The 24,636-nt window shown below is 47.0% G+C and overlaps 1 protein-coding gene and 1 long non-coding RNA gene across 9 annotated transcripts in view; one reads left to right on the top strand and one right to left on the bottom strand.

The window, feature by feature from the left end:
• ATE1 (arginyltransferase 1) overlaps positions 1-11,592 on the bottom strand; it is a 53,938-nt gene extending 42,346 nt beyond the window's left edge. The window contains exons 1-5 of one of the 7 annotated variants that reach the window (XM_079793619.1): positions 10,190-11,592; positions 7,760-7,823; positions 4,988-5,050; positions 3,492-3,595; positions 1,495-1,749 (exon numbers count right to left, since the gene is read on the bottom strand). In XM_079793619.1, coding sequence (XP_079649745.1) covers positions 1,495-1,749; positions 3,492-3,595; positions 4,988-5,050; positions 7,760-7,823; positions 10,190-10,274 — 571 coding nt within the window. In that variant the 5' untranslated portion in view covers positions 10,275-11,592. Of the gene's footprint in view, positions 1-1,494; positions 1,750-3,491; positions 3,596-4,987; positions 5,051-7,759; positions 7,824-9,640; positions 9,830-10,189 lie in introns of those variants that run through there. The other 6 variants (XM_079793622.1, XM_079793618.1, XM_079793617.1 and 3 more) reach the window with 6 other exon arrangements.
• LOC307112717 lies at positions 9,945-24,615 on the top strand. Of its 2 annotated transcripts, none has more exons than XR_013814746.1 (3): positions 9,945-10,051; positions 19,364-19,439; positions 20,247-24,615. It is a non-coding gene; the product is annotated as an uncharacterized lncRNA (long non-coding RNA). The 2 variants fall into 2 exon arrangements; XR_013814747.1 differs by having other exon boundaries at positions 9,948-10,057.
• Positions 24,616-24,636: the final 21 nt, after the last annotated feature.

Genomic DNA, 24,636 nt, shown 5'->3' with positions numbered 1-24,636 from the left:
GCCTTTGAGAGTAGAGAGAACATAATCAAGTATCTTCTGCTCAGGACATGGCTGCCTCCGGCCCACACTTCTGAGCGCTGGGGACAGAGACATGCTCAGCCCCAGGTAGAAAGATGTGCGGATCCCAGAGCACGCTGGGCAGGTTCTCAGTGAAAAACACCTTGACGCAGTTGACAGGATGTCTCTCTCCACCTAACTGAGGAGTCGCATTAGTTAGCTCTAGTCAATCAGAATTTTAATCAAACCTCTTTAAAAGGTAAACATTTTAACTATCTGGGACCCCACAATTTTAAGATATCACATATTGAAAATGACCCTCAACCTTATACCAAGCTAGACTCCTCCTGGCATCCATTTCCCATATCCTTGATATGGGCCAGTGCAATAGTAACAGCAGTTCACGAGTAATCGTCGTCATAGAAACAGTAGTACCAAAAATGGGAGATATGTGTAATACTATCAGTACAACAAAAATCCTAAGGACCATCAACTGTAAGTCAGTGACTCTTTCAAATGAGGGGAGGGTACATGGAAGTTCATTAAAATAGTCAGTCTTCATGTGTCTGTTTGAAATTCTCCAAAATGGCTTTTTAATCTGATACACAAGTAATTTTTATAATAAAAAAATTAAAAAGAACTAACCCTATCACTCTAGTAAAAGTTGAAGGAAATTATCTAAATCATTCAAAATATTTTAATGGCTTATTCTCATTTTTTAGGATAAAATCTCAGACCAACATCAATTTAAATGCCATGGAAGTCTTACATAAAAAACACACTATTCAACAAAAATACAGTTTTCTGTGCTTTTATATATGTAGCAAAGAAAAACTAAAATAGTACTAAAAATCCTTTGTTCTTAAATATAAGAACAAATTCAAGAAATGAAGCATAAAAACCATCCAAATTATTTTTATAAAATGTTGAAAGAACTATATACACATTCATGCACACAAGCACATTATATACCCATTTAATGCTTAATAAAATTTTTAAACTTATTGTTATAAGTGAAAATATAGAAAAAATCTTACCTTTTTAAAAGTGAAATTAAATATCAAAATCTCAAATTTTTTAAATTAAAATGTATTATGATTACCTAAAGAAAACTAATGATAAACAAGAATTTTATGACGTCTATACTGTGGACATAATACCAAAAATTACTTTGTCTCACTTAACACCAAAAATAAAAATGTTTAGCATATCTTCTCACTAAAAAGGTTTGGTTCTGAAGCCTCGAGGGCCCTAAGGTAGTAAGGAGAAATGGAGCTCTTTTCAAATGTGTTTGGGGATAACAAGGCTATTGTCAGGGTTATCAGACATTGGTTTTAAAAAGATGTGACTTGTCCATCTAGACCCGGTAGTAAGCTGTCTAAAACAGATCCGTTTTGTGGATTCAGGAGTAACTCTCACTTCCAGCTGACGAGGACCCGGTCGCATTCCCAGCACAAAGAGGGGCACCTGACAAGATGTCAGCGACAACAGGCGTACCTGGCTTAGGAACGGCGTGCACTTCCACCGCGTGGGACGGCTCCCCAGAGCCCAGCTCCTCGTTTCTGTCCTGTGACTGAATAAATTCCTTAGATTCCTCTTTCTTTGTGCTTTTTCCTTTCTTCTTCACTTCCCTCTCTAAGCTCTCTTTGAGGTTATCGCCGAGATTTTTAAGGTCACACTGTAGATCCAATCTATTGATTAGCGCCATGTCCCCGGCGACAGCATCCTCCATGCTGGGCTCCATAGGCTCATCTACAAATAAGAAAACAGCAAAGCCCATCAGCCGGACACAGTGAAGGCACATGAAGGGGAGCAATGTCCCTTTTCCCTCCGTAGCAGAAGCTCCTGTGTGCCCACAAATCCACCCTCCTGTCCTCCGCGCAGCAGAGCTGCAGCCAGGACCGGGGCAGCCCAGCCAGGGACCGCACTGCCATCCTCTGCCAGTTGGGACCAAGTTCCCACCAACAAAATATAACCAAACAGATACGCCCAATGGTGCCTCCCTTGTTTTAAAGGAAATATGTGCTCTGAACTCCCATCCTTTCCCCTCACCACTGGCAGGATCAGTAAAAACCAGAGCGACCTTGGGAACACATGGAGGGCAGCCCAAAATGGCCAGCCTGGCACACCACCCCAACTGTTATCACTGTTTAGTCCCTGCATTTTGGCGTCTCTGTATTACAGCTTTTACCCTAATGAGTACATCACTCCTATTAACTAAGTTGTAGACATAAGTAATTCAGAAAATTATACAAGTCAAATAAAGAACCAAGCATAAAAGCTACATAGAAAGACAGGCAACTGGGTGTGTGTGTGGGGGGGGGGGGGGAGGGAGGAGGTAAATGGGAGATGTCTGTAATACTACCAACAATAAAATATATATTAAAAATAAAAAGGGCAGGCAACCATCACTTTACAAATGAACAGCATCCTCAAAGCTTATCTAAATATTAGTTTTTGAAACTCAGAACATGATTCCCAGCCACTGAAGAGTTTGTATTGACTAACCAACAAAATCTATTTAACCTGTAAGATTACGAACGGACAATAATAAGCAGAGCTCGCCAACATCCTGATGCTCCCAAAGCTCCAACTGCCCCTGACCCTCCATGACCTGAGCCTCTGGCCTCTTTGCTGTCCAGCTCTGCCCAGTCAGCTCCAACCTGTCCTGAATCCTGGTCCATATGGACAGGGCATGAGGGCAAAGAACGTACCTGTCTTGCTGGCCACTGTCTTTCCAGTGCTAAAAAAAGGGACTGGGACATTGTAGGCATCAAAGCATACTTGGGGAATGAATTAACAAGCTAAGACGGGGGTGGGAGGCTCCCAAGATAAGGCATTTCCTAGGGCAGACGGAAGCAAGAGCTTGAAGAATGGGTGCCTTCTCAATTCTTATATATGTATTTAGGCACTGCCTATAAGAAAAGGGTTTTTTGTTTGTTTTTTAAGTAAAAAAACTGAAAATGCAAAGTATCTGTAACCACAGTTAATTAAATGTTACTAATTATCTTTAAGAAATTCACACATTAAAAAAAAATTGATCAGACAAGTGAGAAACAGAACTTCAGGCAATGTAACTTACTGAAGTCAGTCTCACTTAACAGTCAAAGGGGCTGCAATCATACGCAAGTTGCATGTGAGCACCTGGTCTCCAGAGCAATACCCCTTCCCGACTCCTTCGCAAGGAGATTACTGGGATCAAGTAAGAGAAGAGTTGCCAAAGCACCATGAAAGCTACAATCTCCATAAACTCCAGAACACTGTATCTCGAAAAAGACCCTCAATCTTTCATCAAGCAAGACTCGCCCTCGCTTCCATTTCCCACACCCTTGATGTGGGGCCAGGGAATAGTAACAGCTGTTCCCGAGCAACTGTCGTCATAGAAACAGTGGTCCCTGACTGTGGTGAGGACCCCGTTCCCTGACGGAAAGTGAGAACCCTGGAAAGAGACATCATTTTAAAGCCAACAGTTTTTAGACCCCATCTCATCTTACCCTCACAACTTCCTTTGGAAATTTCCCCTTTAGCCAGAAATTTCAACATTTTTTTCAAAACCTTCTTGTGAGATTTTGATGGCTGAAATTGTAAAGCTCGGCACCTAGGAAAGCAAAATAAATATTTAAAAAATGAACTCAAACTCTGAAGAAATGAACCAGTTATGGACAGTATCCAGTATACTGAGACAAAGCTTATGCCTGGGATTTCTGGATAAAGACAAGGCTTAATGTAGCCACTAACCTCACCTCAAATCTCACTAAAACTAAGGATTAGGGGAAGAAGACATAATACACTAGGAAAAAGAGGATGGGAGAAATGCTGGAAGCTGGAAAGCAGAAGTACAAGTGGTAGCTGACTGAGCAACAGTGAGAGAAGCCCAAAGGATACCCTATTGTCTCTGCATTACCCATACAGGCCTCAGGGGCTACTGATACCTGTGTCAGACACCACAGGGGATATGCAAGAAGGTGCATCTACAACTAGGAAGAGCCCTCAAAGTAGGTTCTGGAAGCAGCTGGATGTCAGGTGCCCTCCCCCGCCCTGCACAGAGGACTCCCTCACAACCCAGTAGAAAACTGCAGTTTCAGGAGAGGGAGACAGAGCCCCCTACACGAGGGCAAGCACGCGGGGAGCAACGGACGGTACTGAGACCTCCTGGAGGTGAGGCCTTCTCTCCCAATGTGATCAGACCTGAAAGCACTGACGTTGGGGAACCCCAACAGAACAGCCCAGCCAGATCCCCTACTCAAAGCCCACAGGAAGCAAGACCTGCACGGGCACACGGGATTCCCAATGGGACCCTGGAAAGCTGGAATTGCCAGACACTTGAGGAGGGCCTGCTAAAAAGAGAGGCACCAACAAAACTGAGCTCCCTGGCCAGAGAGAGAAAATCTTTTCATATTAGGATGTGGTGAAGGGGGCAGAGGGTAAACCCACAAGATTATGAAAAATTGAATACTTTGTAGGAAAATAAGACTTTTTAGTTTAAGTTTTCTAGTGAAGAAAAGTGGACTCTGAATGCATGTGGCAGTTCAGGTTTGAGCCCTCCTGCTGTTCCTCTTCCCCCAAATCCGACCTAGCACTGCCAGAATGTATGCAGTGTGAAGTTATATGCTAGAACAGGGAAAGCCTTGGGCTAAACCTATAGAAATTTGATATCTAAAAGTAATTTGAGTATTTACCAATATTTTGCAATATTTCATGGTATCAGTCACTACACTGCCAAATGAAGAGGATATTTTTTCATATATTTATACTAGAGGCCCGGTGCACGGATATGTGCACCGGTGGGGTCCCTCGGCCTGGCCTGTGCCCTCTCACAATCCGGGACCTCTAGAGGGATGTCAGACTGCCGGTTTCGGCCCGGTTCCCTGGGGTCCCTCAGCCTGGCCTACTTAGAATGAAAATTAACATTTAAAACAAGCAAGACTCTACTAAAAAACTACACAATCTTCATATTATAAAGCCTCTTTCTATTAATCAAAATTCTTACCTTATAGTGTATTGAGGACAACACGTTTGATTCATCACAGGCTTGTACACATATCTCCCACTTCTAAAATTGTAAAATAGCTTTGTTAATTTTTACATATTTCTCATATATACCGAAGTAGATTACTATAGAAGCACAAACTTAATTGGGGAAAAAATCTAATCAATAACGCAGAAACGCATTTAGGTTTAGTGACTCTTCCTAAGTGACATCTTGCAACGTGGGTGTGCTGAGGCCAGCTTCTCCTGTTAGACCTTACCCATGCCCTCCCAGGCCAATCCCGTCACCTCCTCAGCAGCACCTGCCACCCCTTCCATGCCTGAGCTACCACCCTGATCCTCACTACCAGGGCAGAGACAACTGCCCTGGAGGCGGTGGGACCGAGGCACGCTGCTGCCTGTGATAGCCACACTTGGGGGTTCCATGTGCAACAGCACAAAGTACCCCCACACCAACCTGTTCCTTTCATGCTTTCTAGAGCTCAGTTAATGGCAGAGCCATGACTTTGTGGGCTGAAATTCGTATGTTGAAGCCCTAACCCCCAGCACCCCAGAATGTGACTGTTTAGAGATAAGGCCTTTAAAGAGGTGATTGGGTTAAAAAGAAGCTGTTAGGATGAGCCACAATCCAGTCTGATAGGCGTCCTTATAAGAAAAGAAAATGGAAACACAAAGGGATGAGGCACCAGGGAAGCCCACCCAAAAAAGAAGGACCGTGTGTGGACACAGGGAGAAGGCAGCCATATGCAAGCCAAGGAGAGGCCTCAGTAGAAACCAGAGCTCTAGACACCTTGGTTTTGAACTTCTAGCCTCCAGATCTGAGAGAAAACAAATTTTTGCTAAGCTGCCCCATCTGTGGCATATTGTTACGGCAGCCCAAACAAACATTCAGTTCAGTTCAGTTCCTGAGCCAGGAACCGAGGGGTCATCTTAGACTCCTCCCTCTAATGAGCTCCATTTCCTGTCAGCAATCTTTCTACTTCTAAAATGAACCTTCAGCCCTGGCCAGTTTGGCTCAGTGGATAGAGCACTGGCCTGCGGACTGAAGGGTCCCGGGTTCGATTCCGGTCAAGGGCACATGCCCAGGTTGCAGGCTCGATCCCCAGTAGGGGACATGCAGGAGGCAGCCAATCAATGATTCTCTCTCATCATTGATGTTTCTCTCTCTCCCTCTCCCTTCTTCTTTGAAATCAATAAAAATATATTTTGAAAAATAAATAAACAAAATAAAATAAACATTCAACCGTCACTCCCGTCTCTCACCACTGCTGAGCCTCACACCCCAGCACTGCGTCATCCTGGAACCAGTCTTCGGCCTCTTGGACCACCCCTCAGACACCTCTCTGCTACGTAAACCATGATTTCCAAAACTCAAGTGCCGTCACATTCCTGTTCGACACAAAGGCCGTCAGTGGCTCCCTTCTGCCTTTAAAAAGGTTCCTTATCAGGGACACTAAGTCCTTCAGCACCTGACCTGTGTCTACTTTTGAACCCCGTTGTTATTAAACTTAAGGGAAGTTGTGAAGTTTCATCTGCTGTGCTTAATCACAGGTCTCTTGATTGGCACAGGGCACTTAACACTGCTCATACTACTTATGTAAGGAACTTGACCTAATAGTTACTTTAAAGTCATCCACAGAAAAATAACTACCAAAGAAATCTTAGCCATCGAAGGCAATGCAATGTGTGGGCCTTAATGGAATCCTGACTCAAATAAACCAACTGTTATAAAAACACACACATCTGAGATAAGCAGAAAATCTAATCAAAACTAGGTAACAGGTAAAGAATTATTAATTTTGTAAGGTATAGCAAATGGTATTGTGGATATCTTGCAAAGGAAAAAGAACCCTTCTCTCTTAGAAAGCACACTTATTACAGTTATACTGGCATGACACCTGAAATTTGGTTTAAATTATTTTGTGGGGGGAGAAGTCGGCTTGGGCTGCTGTCATGAAGTGCTACAGGCTGAGTGTCTTCTAAACAACAGAAATGTATTCCTCACAGTTCTGGGGGCTGGGACGTCCAAGACCAAGGCCCGGCAGATCAGTGTCTCGTGAAGACAAGCTTCCTGGCTCCTGTTCTCAGTGCATCCTCACATGGGAGAAGGGGCAGGGAGCTCTCTCTTGAAGGGCACTAATCTCATTCATGAGGGCTCCACCCTTATGCTAACCACCTCCCAAAGGATACCCCTCCAAATACCATTATAACGGGAATTAGGATTGAAGCTATAAAGTTTGGTCGGACACAAGCATTCAATCCATTGCAGGGACCAAAAAGAAGTGATGAGCCCTGGCCAGTGTGGCTCTCAGTTGGCTGAGCCTGTGCACCAAAAAGTTGCTGGTTCCATCCTCTGTTGGGGTGTGTGTGGGAGGGAGGCAACTGATCAATGTTCTCTATCCCACTGATGTTTCTCTCTCTCTCTCTCTCTCTCTCTCATCAATAAAATAAAAAGATTTAAAACACACACCATACTTAAAAAACAACAACAAAGAATCAATGAAACAAGACTGGCAAAATGTTAACAACTGCCGAAGCTTAGTGATAAACACATTAGCTTCATCATAATGTACCGTCTATGTCTGTATATATTTGAAGTTTTCCTAGTAAACATCACTAAAAAGAGAGAGAACAAAATCATTACATAAAGGGATAAAAAACGTCTTAAGCCTCTTCCCAACAGCAGAAAAACATTTTAAAAGAAAACGGTGTTTTTTCTCTCACTTATAAGAACCCGAGGAGCAGAGGAGCCTCCCTGCGCTCCGGCATTTACCTCCGCCATCCTCGGTCGATCAGGTCCTGGTAGTCCTGCACCGTCATGGAATGCGCCCACATGCCTGAAAGACAAGTAACGTGTCACCTTGCAGACTGGACTCTGTACTTCCTAAATTCAAAGCAGTTTTTTTTTAACGTGAATACAGAAGCAAAAAAAGAAAATCTAGGTCACACTGGAGGAACAGAAGTTTGCATATTTTATACTTGTTGGTTTGACATAATACAAATGAAAATTATGATATATTCTCCTGAATTAAAAAAACACACACCAGAGTGATCACATTTAATTCAGGCTTAGTCGATAGTCTCCATGACATCATAAATTCAGCTTCTCAGTGCAATCAGATTACATCACACCTTTAAACAATAATATCCCCAATAACATAAGCTAGTCTCTTCAGAAAAATTAAGAAGCAAATGTTTTCTTGTGCATATGAATTCTCCTGATTTTTATATATGTTTACAATGAAAACAGGACAAAAACATGTAATAATATTCCTTTTAAGTACAAAACTAAAAGTAACCCTAATGCCCAGGAACAGAAAAGTGATTACAGGATGTACGTATTACCGATATGGTGAAATAATCACACAACCGTAAAAATGAAGCCTGTGAGAACACCATGAAAGGTCCATTAAAAAGAGTGTTAAAAGCAGCCTGGGTGTTCCTGTTGTAACAGGAAACTGCATCCGGCCTACAGACAGGTGCGGGGGGGGGGGGGGGGGGGGCAGGGGGTGTCTGCGGAGGCAGGGCTGCACCCCGCAGTGCCCAGAGCCTGCTCGCGCTCAGAACCCCAGCAGCCGTGTCACCCTCCGTGAAACGGGAAGAAAGCCTACCTCCCCGACTGACTGGTGTCCCATGGCAAAGACGATGGGAATTAAAACCGGGATCATACAAATGCAGTCATCTCTTTAGGTGCAAGGTCGAAAGCAGGTTTCTCCCACAAGACTTTAAACATGGGACATCTTCACCCATTATTTTCTCAGTAAAATTACTAGGATAACTTAGAAACCTATTAAAATGTTAGTTTTAGACACTGACTACAACTTCCTTATCACACGTCACAGTGACAATTGTAAAATCCCGAACACGGGAGGAATCTCTAACAGCCTCAGGCGAACACCGGTCACCATCTGGGGTTTTCTTCCAACGAATCACGTCCAATGGCATTTGCATCCCGTTTATTCTTCCGTGTGTCGCTCCACCGCACACGCGCCCGCTCAGCTCGTCCTCCCCCTCGGGGACTGCCTCCCGCCGCCGATGCCTTTAGAGGAGACGGGCAGCTGGGCTCGCACCCAACGCCCCCTTTCAAGAGGGAACCACCGACACGGACGTCTTGGGGGAAACCCGCTCCACAAGCTGGGTTCCCGGGACACGAGCTTCCCCACTCGCCGAGGAGGACTCACGCTGTTTACAAACAAACCCGCCCCGAGGCGGCGGAGAAATGGCGGGGCGTAGGGGCTCCGGTCAGCACGTCACGCGGGCGGTGACACCGGGCCTCGCCAGCAGCGACGGCCGCCGGGGGGCCGTGTTTTCCCCGGAGACGTCGGTTCCCGGGGCCGGCACCTGTGCGCGCACCGCTCTCGGCACCGACCCGGTCCAGCGCCGCGTCGGCACCGTCTACGGGGACGCTCCCCCGCCCCTCGGCGGCGGCGGCACCCGCGGGTCAGGCGGCGGCACCGACACGCCACGGCGCCCGGGCGCGGCGCCTGTCCACCGTCCTGGCTGCTCGCACGTCAGGGCGGCGGAGCGGACGTGCACGGGAGCTTCGCTGCGGAAGCCGGTGCGGCCGGTTCCCACCCTGACAGCCGCGGGGGACGGCGGTCGGGGCCCCGCCGAGCCGCGGAGCCGCGACCCCGAGACCGCCCCGCCCGCTCACCATTAGAGCGGCTTCCCGTCTCGTTCTTGCAGTAACCGCAGCGGTAGAAGTCCTCGCCCTCGAAGTACTCCACCAGGCTGGACGACAGGGCGGCGCAGGAAGCCATGGCCGCGACGCCCCCCGCCTCACTCGCCGCCGCCCCACAATGCACCGCGCCACCCGGATGCCTCCGGCCAGGCGCCCCTCAGCCCGCCGCCGCCCCACAATGCACCGCGCCGACCGGACGCCTCAGGCCGGCCCTCCCCTTCCCCCCCACTGCTGCCCCACAATGCACCGCGTCGCCCGCAGCCGCCCCACAAAGCACCGCGCCTCGCGCAGGCGGAGGCGCTGACGTCGCCCGCGCCATCTTGGCCCCGGGCAGGCAGTCTTCGGCTACTGCTGCCCCTTCCCGCACAGGGGCCGCCATCTTCGGTGAGGGTGAGACGGGGACGGAGCGTGAGGAGACGGGTCTGGGAAGAAGCGAGCGGGAAGGGGACGCGGGGGTGGGGAGCCGGCAGTGCGTTCCCCGCGCGGGGCTGGCCCGGGCGGGACGCGAGGCGGGACACTCACCGCAGGACGCCTTGCCCGCCGCGGAGTCGCAGTAGCCGCAGTGGTAGCCGGCCCTGAGCCCCTTATACTCCACCACCGAGGCCATGGCCGCCGCCGGGGTGGGCGCGCCGGCCACGCCTCCCGGCGCCGAGCGACCTCAGCGAAGCGCGGGGCCCGCGGCGGGGCGGAGAGCGCAGCGCAGCCGGCGGCGCGTCCCTGGCCGCAGCCCCCGCGCCCAGCCCGCGCCCGGCGCCTCTTCCGGTGCCGTCCCCGGTGGGCCGGGACGCTCGGGGCGTCGGCGGGGTGGGAGCCGTGCACCCAGCTGCCTTCGCAGCCTCCATCACCGCTCCTCCCGACAGCTGCCCATCTGACGGAGGAGGAGACGGGGGCCCTGTAGGTCTCGGTTTCAGTTACCATCTCAGATCGTCACTGACCGCCATGTAACCAACTCGAGCTTTTGCAAACCAGCGGGCACTCACGTCAGTGCCCGTGGACTCGTCCGCTTGCGGGCATCTGCCAATGGCCGGGCAGGTGACTTGAATACTTGACGCTTTTAAAGGAACCGGCCAGAGCCCGCCGCTGCCTCGGGCCACTAGAAGCCCAGCGTCACCATAACTTGTAAAGAAAAGCTCGAAATCTAGAGTTTTTAATACGATTTTTAAAATGTTACTTTAAAATAATTTTCTTGAACAGTGCAGCCAAACAAAACTTATATCCAGCCCGCGGGCCTCCAGTTGCAAGCACTGTCCTAAGAGGACCTTCTAGAGAGGAAGAGTCCGGGACAAAGTATAAAAATGAGTGTCCAACAAAGTAATATTCCTTCATCTTTATCTTGTGCGCACAGATCACTTAAGCCTGCCGGTCCTACTCTTCCGAGTCCATAATAAACCTCATTTTCTTTTTTTTTTAAGCTCATTTTCTTATTGCAGCACTTAATAAAAGTGAAATCATAAAACTTTGAGAAACAGGTAAACCTTTGAGATCAATTTCAACATTCTTGACCCAAGGCCCACCCTGCTGGGTATGTGCCTAATTAAGGTGAAGAGTTTCTTGGTGAAGAGTGACCTGTTAGGTTGTTCAGCATCACTTGTGCCGCACACAATGGGAACAGAACAAGGGGTAGGTGTGTAGGGTACAGCCAATTCTCAGGGCCCCTAGGCTTCTCCACGCCAGCTCCTTACTTGAAGGCTCCTTGCTAGATACCATATTCTTAAGACAGACTTCATCCATCTTGTTCAATTATAACAGATTTGCTTTTTCCCAGTTCTTTCCTGGCTCGGCTCTCATTTTGAATGAAAGGGCCTGTGAAATGTAACAGCAGAATGCCATGCTCAATACAAAGGAGGAGGTCCCGGGCTTTTCAGTCTTACATTCTTGTCCCACTTCACTTCTGTCCTTTTGAAGTCCCAACCTTATCCCACACTCTAAACCAACCCCAGCCAGGGCACTCCAGGGCATACCCCCAGTCTTGAATAATGATAATGTCCAAAGTCCTAGGCATAATTTGATCCTTACAGTTCACAGCATAGAAAACAGACCAGAGAGGCTAAATAACTTGCCCAGGGTCATACAACTAGTTAAAAACAGGAGGAAGAAAAGGTGATTAAAGTGAATTGAAGAAGAGATCAACAGATACTATGTCTGGACTTATGTAGGACAGCAGTTCCTGAATATCTTTATTTTGCTGAAGATCAGAGACAGTTTTCATCTTTGAAGCCCAAATGAGAAAATACAAACCTTCATTTAGTTTCCCCCGTCTTGGGGAGTGGGGTGGCAGCACTATTAGAATGTCCTTTTAAAATTGCCAGTAACAGACAGTTAACTTTGTTTTTAATTACATTAATTTTCTATCACTTTAAACATCATATTAATAAAATGACTATCAGACTAGATTTTAAAAAAGCCCAACTATATATTATCTACCCAAAACACCCATTTAAATTTATAAACAGATAAAAGTAAAGAGGCAGAGAAAGATATATTGTTAACACTAATCAAGGCTGGAGTAGCTACATTAATTTCAGACAATGTAAACGATCAGAGCAAGGAAAATTAGGGATAAAAAGGTGCATTACATAATACAGGATCAATTCTCCAAGAATACGTAACAATCCTTAATGTATATGCACCTCGCACAGAAAGGCAAAATATGTGAGGCAAAAACTGATAGAATTGCTAGGAGAAATTGATGAGTTCACTGTAATAGAAACTTCACCACTCTCAGTAATTCAGATCCATCAGGCATTAACTCAATAAGGGCATAATTTAACACAATACCATCAATCAACTGGATCTAACTTGACATCCACAGAATAGTTTATTGAACATAGCAGAATACACATTATTCTCAAGCTCACATGGAACATTGGCCAAAACAGACCATATTCTGCGTCATAAACACCTTAACAAATTAAAAGAATAGAAATAATACAAAGTATGCTCTTAGATCACAATGGAATAAAACTAGTAACAGCTGAATAGCAAAATGCTTGAGATTAAACAACACACCTCTAACACTTGAGTCAAAAGTTTCAAGAGAACTTGAGAAATATTTTGAACTAAATGAACATGAAAATACAAACTTAACAAAACGTGGAATGCAGCAAGAGCAGTGCTTAGAGGGAAATTTATAGTACTGAATGCATATAATTGAAATAAGATGTCAAATCTTAAGCCCCTAGGACAGTGGTCGGCAAACTGCGGCTCTGTTGACTAATGAGTTTGCCGACCACTGACCTAGCTCTCGATTCCAGTAATTACAGGCTGTTGTTCCTTGTGATTAAGCCCCTATCCAAGTGGTCAGCAAACTCATTAGTCAACAGAGCGGCAAACCGCAGCTCGCAAGCCGCAGTTTGCCGACCACTGCCCTAGGAAATGAAAAAGAAGAGCAAATTAAATCCAAAATAAGCAAAGAACAAAAAATAAAGCAAAAATAAATGAAGTTGAATATAGGAAATCAATAAAGAAAACCAAAAGAAAAGACTAATAAAATTGATAAAACTCTAGTAAGGCTAATCCTATATGATAAAAGGGTAATACACAAATTGACCGAACGGCGGAAAGACTGGTCGCTATGATGTGCACTGACCACCAGGGGGCAGGTACTCAACATAGGAGCTGCCCCCTGGTGGTCTGTGCCCTCCCGCGGGGAACACCACTCAGCCAGAAGCCAGGCTCATGGCTGGCAAGTGCAGCGGCGGTGTCAGGAGCCTTTCCTGCCTCCATAGCAGTTAGACATCCCTCACGGGCTCCTGGACTGCGAGAGGATACAGGCCGGACTGAGGACACCCCCCCCACACACACACACCCCAAGTGCACGAATTTCGTGCACCGGGCCTCTAGTTAATTAAGAAAAAAACTAGAAAAGAAATCAATGTCAGAAATGAACGAAGGACCATCACTACTGATCCTATAGACCAGGGGTCCTCAAACTGCGGCCCGCCTAGGACATTTATCCGGCCCGCCGGGTGTTGTTGCCGCCGTTGCCTGTCCTACTTAGCAGCCGACTTAGCAGTGTGCATAGGAATTTGTTCATAGTTTTGTTTTTTTTTAAACTATAGTCCGGCCCTCCAACGGTCTGAGGGACAGTGAACTGGACCCCTGTTTAAAAAGTTTGAGAACCCCTGATATAGACAATAAAAGGCTAATAAAGGAAGAAAAGAAAAAAGGCTAATAAAGGAATAGTACAAACAACTCTATGCCCATATGTATGATAACCTAGAAGAAATGGATCAATTATTTGAAAGACATAATCTACCAAACCCCACAGAAGTATATAATTTGAATAGGCCTATATCTAAAGAAATGGAATCAATAATTAATGATCTATGAAAACAGCACCAGGCCAGATGGGTTCACTGATGAATTCTATCAAACATTTAAGGAAGACATTCTACCAACTCTACAGTCTTTTCCAGAAAATAGCAGAAAAGGGAATTTTCTAACTAATTCTATGAGGCCAGCATTACCCTAATACAAAAACGAAAGACATTACAAGAAAGGAACACTAGACCAATATCTCTAGTGAACACAGATGCAAAAATCCTCAATAAAATACTAGTAAATGGAATCAAATACTGTATAAAAGAATTATATACCACCACCAAGTAGGACTTATTTCAGTTAAGCAAAGCTGGTTTAACCTTACAAAAGCAATTAATGTAATCCACATCAATCAGCTAAAGAAGAAAAATCATATCAGTAGATGCAGAAAAAGCATTTGACAAAATCCAACAGCCATACATTACAAAAACTCAGCAAACTAGGAATACAGATGAACTTCCTCAACTTGATAACACCTACCAAAAAATGACAGCTAACATCATACTTAATGGTGAGAAACTAGATGCTTTTTTGGTAAGATCAGGAACAGTGAAAGGATGTCTCCTCATAACTCCTATTCAACATCAAACTGGAACTCCTGGCTAATGCAATAAATAATAAAAGGAATAAAAGGTATAACATTGGGAAGGAAAAAATAAAATTGTCATTCACAACATGATTGGCCAAATGAAAAATCCCAAAGAATCAATAAAAATATCTTGGAACTAATCAATTATAGCAAGGTTGCAAGATACAATGTTGATTGGAATTTGAAACTAGAAACAATACCATTTACATTAGCACCAGAAAAAAACAAGAAATAATTAGGTATAAATCTAACAAAATATGTATAAAATCTACTAGGTGTACAGGTTAATGTGGATTTTTTTTCAATAGATGGAGTTACACATATGTTGATATATATGCGATTTGACATGTATGCTATTTTGTTGTATTGACAACAAGCTTCAAAACTTCATATGTCAAATTTTCTGAAGGTGTTAACATTATAGATATTTTTACTTAAAAATGTCGAATTTCATGCCAAAAAGCATTTGCGGGAAGTTTTAATTCATTATTTTGAAGAAAAGTGCTGCTGAATACTTCAGGAAGCTTATGGTGAACATAAGAAAGATTAAACGTTGCTCAGCAAACAGTTTCCGATCATTTACCAGCAATGGGAAAGATTTTAAAGGAAGGAAAATGGGTGCCACATCAACTGAAATAAAGACAAATGGGAAACCGAAAAGTCATCAGTAAAATGTTGCTTCAACGGCACGAAAGAAAGTCTTTTTTGCATTGAATTGTGACTGGAGATGAAAAGTGGATTTATTTTGAGAATCCCAAATGCACAAAATCATGGGTTGATCCAGGTCAACTATCAACATCGACTACAAGGCCAAATCGCTTCGGAAAGAAGACAAGGCTCCGCATTTGGTGGGATCAGGAACGTGTGGTATATTATTAGCTTCTACAACCAGGTGAAACCGTTAATACTGATCACTACCAACAACAAATAATTAATTTGAATCACGCTTTGATCATGCAACGACCAGAATGGGCCAGAAGACACGGCAGTAATTTTGCTTCATGATGACGCACCATCACACACTTCAAAACCAGTTAAAGACACGTTAAAAGATATTGCCTGGGAAGTATTAACCTACCCGCTGTATTCACCAGACCTGGCTCCTTCAGATTACCACTTGTTCCGATCGATGGCACACGCACTTTCTGAGCAGCACTTCAAAATACACGAAGTGGGAAATTGGGTCTCTGAATGATTTGCCCCCAAACAAGAAAAGTTCTATTGGGACAGTATCCACAAATTACCTGAAAGATGGGGGAAATGTGTAGCTAGCGATGGACATTACTTTGAACAAAGCACTTTTGATGTTTCTCTTGAAATTATCGTGTTTTCTTTAATTACAAAATCCGAATTATTAACCGATACACCTAGTATATGAGGAAAACTATAAACCTCAGATGAAAAAAATCAAAGGTGTAAATAAATGAAGAGATAATCCATGTTCATTTATAGAAAGATGAATATTGTTAAGATGTCATTTCTTCCCAACTTGGTCTTTTGAATCAATGAATCCTAATCAAAATATGAGCAAGTTATTTGTGGATCTCAACAAAAGGGTCCTGAAGTTTATCTGGAGAGGCAAAATACTCAGAAAACTAAAACGGTGTTAAAGGAGAAAAAGTCAGAGGACTTATACTACCAGACCGTAAAACTTACTGTGTAACTGGAGTGATCGAACAGTGGAGAAAGAACAGACATAGCGAGGGAACAGAGTACAAAGCCCAGAAGTAGATCCCTACACAGTCAGCCGATCTTGACAAAGGAGCAAAGGGAAGTCACTGGAGAGAAGAGGGTCTTTTCAAAAAATGGTGCTGCAACAACTGGGATCCACATGCAACATAAGCCAGGCACAGACCGTAACCCTTCCACAGAAGTTACAATGATCCTAAGCAGAAGAATTAAACCTCAGCCAGTGCTCAGCAACAACAAAAACGCAGTTAGAAACGGGCAGGAGATCTGTATAATTATTATAATGGACTCCTGTCATAAATTTGTCAAAATTCATGGGGTGTACAACACGAGTGAATCTTAAACTACAGACTCTGGTTAATAATAATGTATTAATATTGGTTCAGGAATCATCATCTTCCCCAGGCAGGACTTCTCATAACTATTTAAACATATTTCATGGTTTTTGACAAAGAATTAAAATTAGGTATATGATAAAATACTGTTGGCAGAGACTAGTCCTTTTTATATTTACCATAGATAAACAACTCAGGCCATCTTTTGCTCATGTTAGGGCAAAGTCTAGTCTTGCTCAATTTGTATCAACCTGATTTGCTTATCAAAAATATTCTTTATCTCCCTGTCTTATAAACATTCTTTATCCTCCCAGTTTCTCTTCTCACGAAACAGAAACAATGTACAACATAGTATTTAAATGACAAGTACTTTTAAGTCCAAGTGATTCTCTTTATATAAGTTTTATTTTCATTAAGCTGATTCCTTAGAGAGGCTCGCATTAAGAAATGCATATTTTGCCTTAGCTGGTTTGGCTCAGTGGATAGAGCGTTGGCCTGCGGACTGAAGGGTCCCGGGTTCGATAGCAGTCAGGTAGATGCCTAGGTTGTGGGCTCGATGCCCAGGTTGGAGGTGTGCAGGAGGCAGCCAGTGATTCTCATCATTGATGTTTCTCTCTCTCCCTCTCCCTTCCTCTCTGAAATCAATATATCCTCGCTAATAAAATGGTAATATGCAAATTAACCATCACTCCGCTACATAAGCCACGCCCACCAGCCAAGCCACGCCCACCAGCCAATCAGGGCGAGTATGCAAATTAACCCCAATCCAAGATGGCTACAGCCACAGAGAGCAAGGTTTCCCAGGTAACAGAGGAAGCCAAGCTTTCCATAGCCATTGCAGGCCTAAGCCTCCACTCAAGCTACAAAGTTTCAATTATAGAAGGTAAACAAATTCAAACAAATGGCGGCAGAATGGAGCTTGAGAGAGCAGGCCAGGGTTGCCGGCGGCAACAGGGGAAGCAAAGCTTTCCGCACACCCTGGCAGGGCTCACCCGCTTAAGGCTACAAAGTTTCAATTGTAGAAGGTGAATTAACTGCCACAGAAATGGCTGCCGGAGCCCCAGGCTTGGCTCTGCTCCAGGCTACAAAGTTTCCATTGTAGAAGGAAAATAAATTCCAGATACCAGGGCCTCCCCTTGGGTTGCCAGGGGGCGTGGCCGGCCTGCAAACCACCACCGGCCCCTCGCTCAGGCCGCCCCACACCCCAAGGGAACCCCCACCCTTATCTGTGACACCCTTCAGGGCAAACCAGCTGGCCCCCACCCATGCACCAGGCCTCTATCCTATCTAATAAAAGAGTAATATACAGATTGATCATCACTGCAACACACAATATAGCTGTCCCCATGTGGTCAAAGATCCTGCCCCCATGTGGACACAAGATGGCCACCACAAGATGGCCAGCAGGAGAGGGCAGTTGGGAGGTACCCGGCCTGCAAGGGAGGGCAGTTGTGAGGGACCAGGCTTGCAAGGGAGGGCAGTTGGAGGTGACCAACCCTGCAGGAGAGGGCAGTTAGGGGTGACCAGGCTGGCAGAGGAGGGAAGTTGGGGGCAAACAGGCTGGCAGGGGAGCAGTTAAGGATCAACCAGGCTGGCAGTGGAGTGGTTAGGGGGTGATCAGGCTGGCAGGCAGAAGCGGTTAGGGGCAATCAGGAAGGCAGGCAGGCAAGCAGTTGGGAGCCAGCAGTCCTGGATTGTGAGAGGGATGTCCGGCTGTCCTGGTGGGATCGGGCCTAAACGGGCAGTCGGACATCCCTCCAGGAGTCCCAGATTGGAGAGGGTACAGGCTGGGCTGAGGGACAACCCCCCCCCCCCCGTGCACGAATTTCGTGCACCGGGCTTCTAGTATATATATATATAAAAGAAATGCAGCCCTGACCGGTTTGGCTCAGTGGATGGAGCATTGGCCTGCAGACTCAAGGGTCCCGGGTTTGATTCCGGTCAGGGGCATGTGCCTTGGTTGCGGGCACATCCCCAGTGGGGGGTGTGCAGGAGGCAGCTGATGGATGTTTCTCTCTCATCAATGTTTCTAGCTCTCTATCTCTCTCCCTTCCTCTCTGTAAGAAATCAATAAAATATATATTTAAAAAATGCATATTTTTATTTGTCAAACAAAAGACTTTTACTCTGTTTTCACAGGAGCATTTTAGCACTTCACACAGTGCCTGGCTCATAGTCAGTGAGCACAGGCACGCGTACCTCAGACACTGTGGGTCAGGGTCCAGGCCACCGTCATAAAGCAAGTCAGAGTCTTTTGCTAGTGGAGGGTCTTCCTCTCAGTTTGTACAAAAACGCAACATTTGTGAAGTGCAATAAAATGAGGTATGCCTGTCCTGTATTAGGAACTTGTATATGGTAGTATGATGCAGTCACGTCTAGGTATTGTAACAGTTTTGACTGAATTAATATCACATGAATTTGACATCTGAGCGGCATGACTTAAAGTAGTATCTTTTTGGGTTTAGGAAACAAGTGATTAAAATGCAGATTGAAATTTTCATTCAGTTCTTTCTATGAAATAGAAAGGAACCACTGTTATGACTTCATGTTTGAAATTCTTTCATTTAAGCATAAAATATCCGTATTTACTTACTTTTATAACTTTTCTTTCTTAAAAAATTTTTTTAGAAATAGATGGGGAAGAGGGAAAGAGAAACATGAAAAGCCAGTCCCCAATCAGTTCCCGAATACAACTCATGCTAGAGCATGTTCCCGAGTCCCTTTTCCCACTCCTAGCATAACTTCTCTCTCATCTTCTAGATTGGCCTGGGCCAGAAGAACTAAAGATCCTCCAACTGCAGTAGGTTCCTGGTCCCCACCAGACAAGAAGATTAAGGTGAGGAAATACATTTACCGGGAATTTGGGAGCCAGTGACACAATGGTAGTTTATCACCAAGGTGAAAAGGGCCTGGGGCTCTGCCTGTCGTGTTGGTTCACTGAACACCACTGCTGGCCTGTGTCCGCCCTGACCACGACATAAAGCAGGTTGTTACCACAAACTCTGCTAAGTGTCATGAAACGATGGGGTTATATTTGAATGACTATGCGGAAGGTCTGAGGAAGTGACGGGTAAACTGAAACCTAGAAGTGACATGCGTAAGTGCCGCAGTCAGAGCTGCTACCTCTTGTGTGACTCTGAAGGGAGAACAGGTGAAAGGACTCGGATGGGGAAGAGCATGGCTCTTGCGGAACAGGAAGTCCGCGTGGCTGCGGCAGGGGAGCGACTGAGAGGCGATCAGGAACCAGATTAGGGCGCCACTCCGACTGTCGAGGCAGGAAAGTGACAGGCTCAGATCTGTAGAATGCAAAGGTCACTGCCACTGTGTGACACGGCTGGGGCAGAGGGAGAGAAGGATGGGTTCGGGGAAGCCAGGGAGGCTACTACCCCAGGGTAGGGGTGTTTTGAGGTTAGAAGTGACAGGACTGAGAAGGGCAGACTGAAGACAACACTCTGTAGGGAGAGTCAAGTAAAGGGTATGTGGGCCTGAGGCTGAGGCAGGCACAGGCAGCCTTGTCCATTCCTCTTCCCCCTCGAGCCGGACCCCTGTGAGGTCACCTGGTTCATGCTCGAGACTGTCCCTTCCCAGCAGCCCTCACTGTGACTGCTCTATATTAGGTGACACTTTCTCCGCTCCTTCCCAGCATTCCATTGGAAAGACAGAACCAGCAACGCAGGTGGAGGGAATGGCCATGAAGTCGGAAGAGAATGAGGGTTAGTCAGTCACTTGGGGACACTCAGCTAATAGCTGGGATAGTGAGGGATCCAAGCTAGCCTGTCACATGCCCTCGTCCACAGCCTGGAAGCCAGAAGGGAAGTATTTCGAGGAGCACGGTCACCTCCAGAGAAAGCTGCCGAGAGGTCAGTGTGACAAGACAGGGGAGCACGACTGTCCGGTGGCAGTCACCCGTGGCCTAGGTGAGAGCCGTTTCAAACAAGGGTGGGGGTGGGCACAGAAACCCGGCCGAAGAGGACTGAGAGGAAAATAAGAGGTGGGAAGCAGAGGGGGTCGTAGGTAAGTGCTTCCAGTCACGCTGTGGAGGAGAGCAAAGGCAGTGGAGGCTGGAGAGGAGGTGCAGTCGAGAAGGTTCCTCTTCTGTTCAAAGGCGGTGCAGGCTGACGCATACCGTCACGCTGATGGGGTGACCCAGTAGCAGGAAAGGGAACTGGAGCATTTGCACATGGAAGTTCTGGAGGCTCAGTGAGCACAGGTGGAAACTGGCTTTTGGTCTAGGGAGGGGCAGTGTTGGAAAGGCAGGAAGACGGGGTCTGGGAGAACGTGGTGGTGGCTGTGACGGGGCAGGGGCGCTCCTGAGTGACTGCTTCTGTTTCCTCGAGGAAGTCTCAGGCCAAGGCTTCAACTAGGAGGGACCCCGCGGAGGGGAGTGGCGGGGTGAAGAGGAGGCCCGGACGCACAGTGAAGAGACTCTAAGTGAGCATGGTGTGGGAGTGCCAGGCAGGGCTGGCTGCCACTTGAGATCCGTGCCATGGACTGTGACAGAGAGCGGCCGACTTAAACAGTTCTGGTACATCCCTCTGACAAGCGGTTGGGTGACGTCCATTCCATAGACGCGAGGACACAGTCCAGTTCCAGCAGGAGAGAAGCACGTCATAGACATAAACTGTCTCTGACCTGTGGTTTGCCAAAGCGGAGGAGCGCTACTGTCAACAATATCAGGAAATGCTGGAAGGTGCTTGGGAATGCCTTCTGGTTCCCCAATGGGACTTGGACATAAAGGAAGAGGAAAACAGGCTACAAGGTGAAAAACCAGGTGATGCTAAAAGATGGGACTACCTAGTGTCTGAGAAGGAGCTGGACCAGATAAAGAAACACATCCACCGGGCAGAGCGAGCCAGAGGCCTCCGAGACCACAAGTACCGGCTGCTTCCTCAGAAGAGTCCACGTGAGATACTTTCCCCAAAGACATTCACCCTGGAGGATGAGAAGACGGAAAACATCCAGAGAAGGCCCAAAGCTAAAACCAGACAGCACCAGGTGGCCTGGGTGCAAGAGCAGATGCAGAGACATCGAGATCGCATGATTCGAGGGCGAGAATTTGCAGAGCAAAGAAATCACAAACGAGAGGCTCAGAAACTCGGCGCCCAGGCTCCTCCTCCCCTAAAACCTCAGGTGAGGAAAGAGGAAGTGAAGGAATTTAAGCGGATCACAGCCTACCCACTCATACAGCCTCGCTGGGAAGCACCCATAGAAGTGACGATTCTGAGGGAAAAGTCCAGAGGAGAGAGCAGCATTAAAAAACCACTCCGAAGACAGCTCTTGAGGATACCACCATTTCTGAGAAGTCAACTAGAAAATAAAATCAAAACTTTCTAGATGATTGTATTTCTTTTTTAGGCAGCATACTTGCATAGTTGCATACTTGCATAGTTGTTAGTGCAGTAAAATCCCATATCCTAATTTTGTTTCCAAGTGCATCAAAATGGGGGGAGGCGTTAAACCATAAACACAAAACTTGACTTAAAACCACCATCTTATTATAGCTCACAATTCTGCACCAAGAATTCAGGCAGAGCTCAGCTGGGCAAGTTTCTGCCCCTGGAGCACCACTGGAGCCACTTGGGGACACTCAGGTGATGGCTGGGCTAGTCTGGAGGGTCCATGCTTCCCCTACAGGCCCTTGGCAGGAAGAGCTAGAAGGCTGGCTAGCTGGGCTAGGCCCTCTCCCTCCGTCCCATCCCCGTGTAGTTTCAGGGCCTCGTGGTGGCTGAACTTATTACAGTGACTCGGGGCTCTGAGAGGCCTGTCCAACTCTACAAGCCTTTTCCGGGCCTGGCCTCCGGAGCATCACTTCTGCCAAACTGTGTTGCTCAACAAGTTGGCAAGGCCAGCCCAGATTCAAGGGAGAGGAAACAGACTCCCTCTCTAAAGTGTGCAGCCATATTTTAATCTCCCGCTCCCAACCTCTGAACAGTCCGTCAGCACAACACAGACCTCCAATTCTGTAGCACCAGCTCTAGTGAGAGAATAGGGACGAGGGAGGAGGGCGCAATGGATGGGGCCTGGAGCCTGAGGACGCACCTGGACAGGAATTCCTCAGGCAGCAGGGCAGTGAGGAGTGTGGCCTGCACCCCAGCAGCCACCGTCGGCACAGAGGAAGGCACAGCCCTGGCCCTGGGAGAGCCCCACAGGAAAGGGGTGCAGATGAGCAAGGTGGCACAGACAGGATGACTGAGGTGAGAACAGGTGCTATTCAAACTCCAGGTTCTGGAGGGAAAAAGGCTTTGGGTACTACCTCAGTTTGCTTTTTAAAAGATGGCATCTATCAGTTGTTTTTTTGTTTTTCAACTTAGAAGTTGGAAGACGAAAAAGTGGCCCCTAATCAACCTGTCCAGGTAACTTCTGTTGACAATTTTTAAAAACAATGAAAAAGTACATGGTTAGGAAACTCGGTCATTACCAAAAGGTACGAAATGCGAAGGAGCAGCTTTTCCATCTTGGTTTGAAGAAAGTAACAACTCACGTCTCTTAGTGGGGAGTGTTTGAAACAAGCAGAATGGAAATGAAGGGACGAGGAAGGCAATAGCAAAAAAATTATAATGTTAAGACCACACGTGATTCTGTTTATGTGAAATGTCCAGAACCAGCAAATTTCTGAAGATGGAAATAGACATAGAGACAGAGTGGGTCAGCGGGGGGTCAGGGCTGAGGGGTGAGGAAGGCCAGGTAACAATGTGCTCCAGCTGGCTGTGGTGACGGGGTGACTCACAGCCCCGTGAGGAGACTGAACAGTGAAATCCACTGTCACTGAGGGAATGGCATGCGATTCTCACCCAGGCCGTTTAACAACAATGAAGGAGGAAGTGAGCCGGAAACAGGCGGAGGCCCCAATCGCAGGGGCTGGGCCGTCACTGAGGAGCTTGGGCCTTTCAGTCCTGAAGGCAGCGGGGAGTCCCGTGTGGGAAGAAGGGGGAGAAATCTGAAGGCAGACAGGAAGCAGGCACCAGAGCGGTGACTGTGGCAGAAACTGGGCAAGAAGGAATCGACCAGGGGAGAGTTAGTGACCCATAAGGGAAGGTTGTGGGGGACAAAGAGAAGAATTCACAGCTCCCGAGGAGGTCAAGTAGGAAGAGCACCAGCACCGCTGCGGGAGGAAAGGCGGGGCTGTTCTCCGCATGTCAGAACAGCCCGCGAGCCGTCCAGGAGCCTCTGCCACAGCTCCTGGAGCTGCTTGGCGAAGTGTAGTCCGTTTGGGAAGGTTCAGGATGCGATGTGTCTCTCACTCGAGCGGGATGGTGGAAGGAAAACCAGGGAAGCGTCAGGCACAAGGATGTGGTTTTCGAGAAGTGCCTTTTCAAGTGTCAAAAGGACAGCACGTGTTCACTGGATCTTAGCTGGAAAGGAATCGCCAGTAAATCTGGCATAGAACAGCCTCAGCAGAGTGGTGGGAGGAGGTGCTGAGCGGCCAAGGTTCAGACTGGATGCTTTCGCAAGTGGTCCTACTTACAGAGGAGATCGGACAGGAACTTACGGGTCCCGGTCATTTTGTTGAGATGAGATGAGATGAGATGGTGGAGGGGAAAGCACTAGGTGTGGAGAGGGAGAGGGATGACTGGCAAGGCGGAGACCGAGGAGCAGGGGAGCTCGCCCCGAGCCTTCCACAGACAGACCCTCCAGCTCTGACACGAGGGGAGGAGTGAGCAAGGGCTGATGCAGAAAGCGGGAACGGGAAAGGAACCCACTAGGGACTCGGAGAGCACTGGGCACAGACCCGAAGGCCCAGCAAAGACCAGGCCCTGGGAGCAGCCTGTGTCCGCCCGTGTGTGGTTCCCTCTAGCGGTCAGCAGCCTCGTGGACAGAGGACTGTGGCGAGATGGACCCACGGTTGGCTTGCTGGGAAGGTGGTCCAGCCTGGCTTGGCGAGGACCGAGGAGCTGCTTGCGTATAAATCATAGGCTGAGTCACGTGACATTGCTGATACTTGACCACGTTTTGGCGACAAAACTACTTTCTGTGGTACAACCTAAGAGAGTGGACCCGACGAGCTGACGTCACAGCTCAGGGTGTAACAAGGA

This window comes from Cnephaeus nilssonii (assembly GCF_951640355.1).
Source record: "Cnephaeus nilssonii genome assembly, chromosome: 16".
Taxonomy (NCBI): Eukaryota; Metazoa; Chordata; class Mammalia; order Chiroptera; family Vespertilionidae; genus Cnephaeus; species Cnephaeus nilssonii.
The sequence above is the reverse complement of the archived record's forward strand: the minus strand, read 5'-3'. Positions and strand labels throughout refer to the sequence as shown.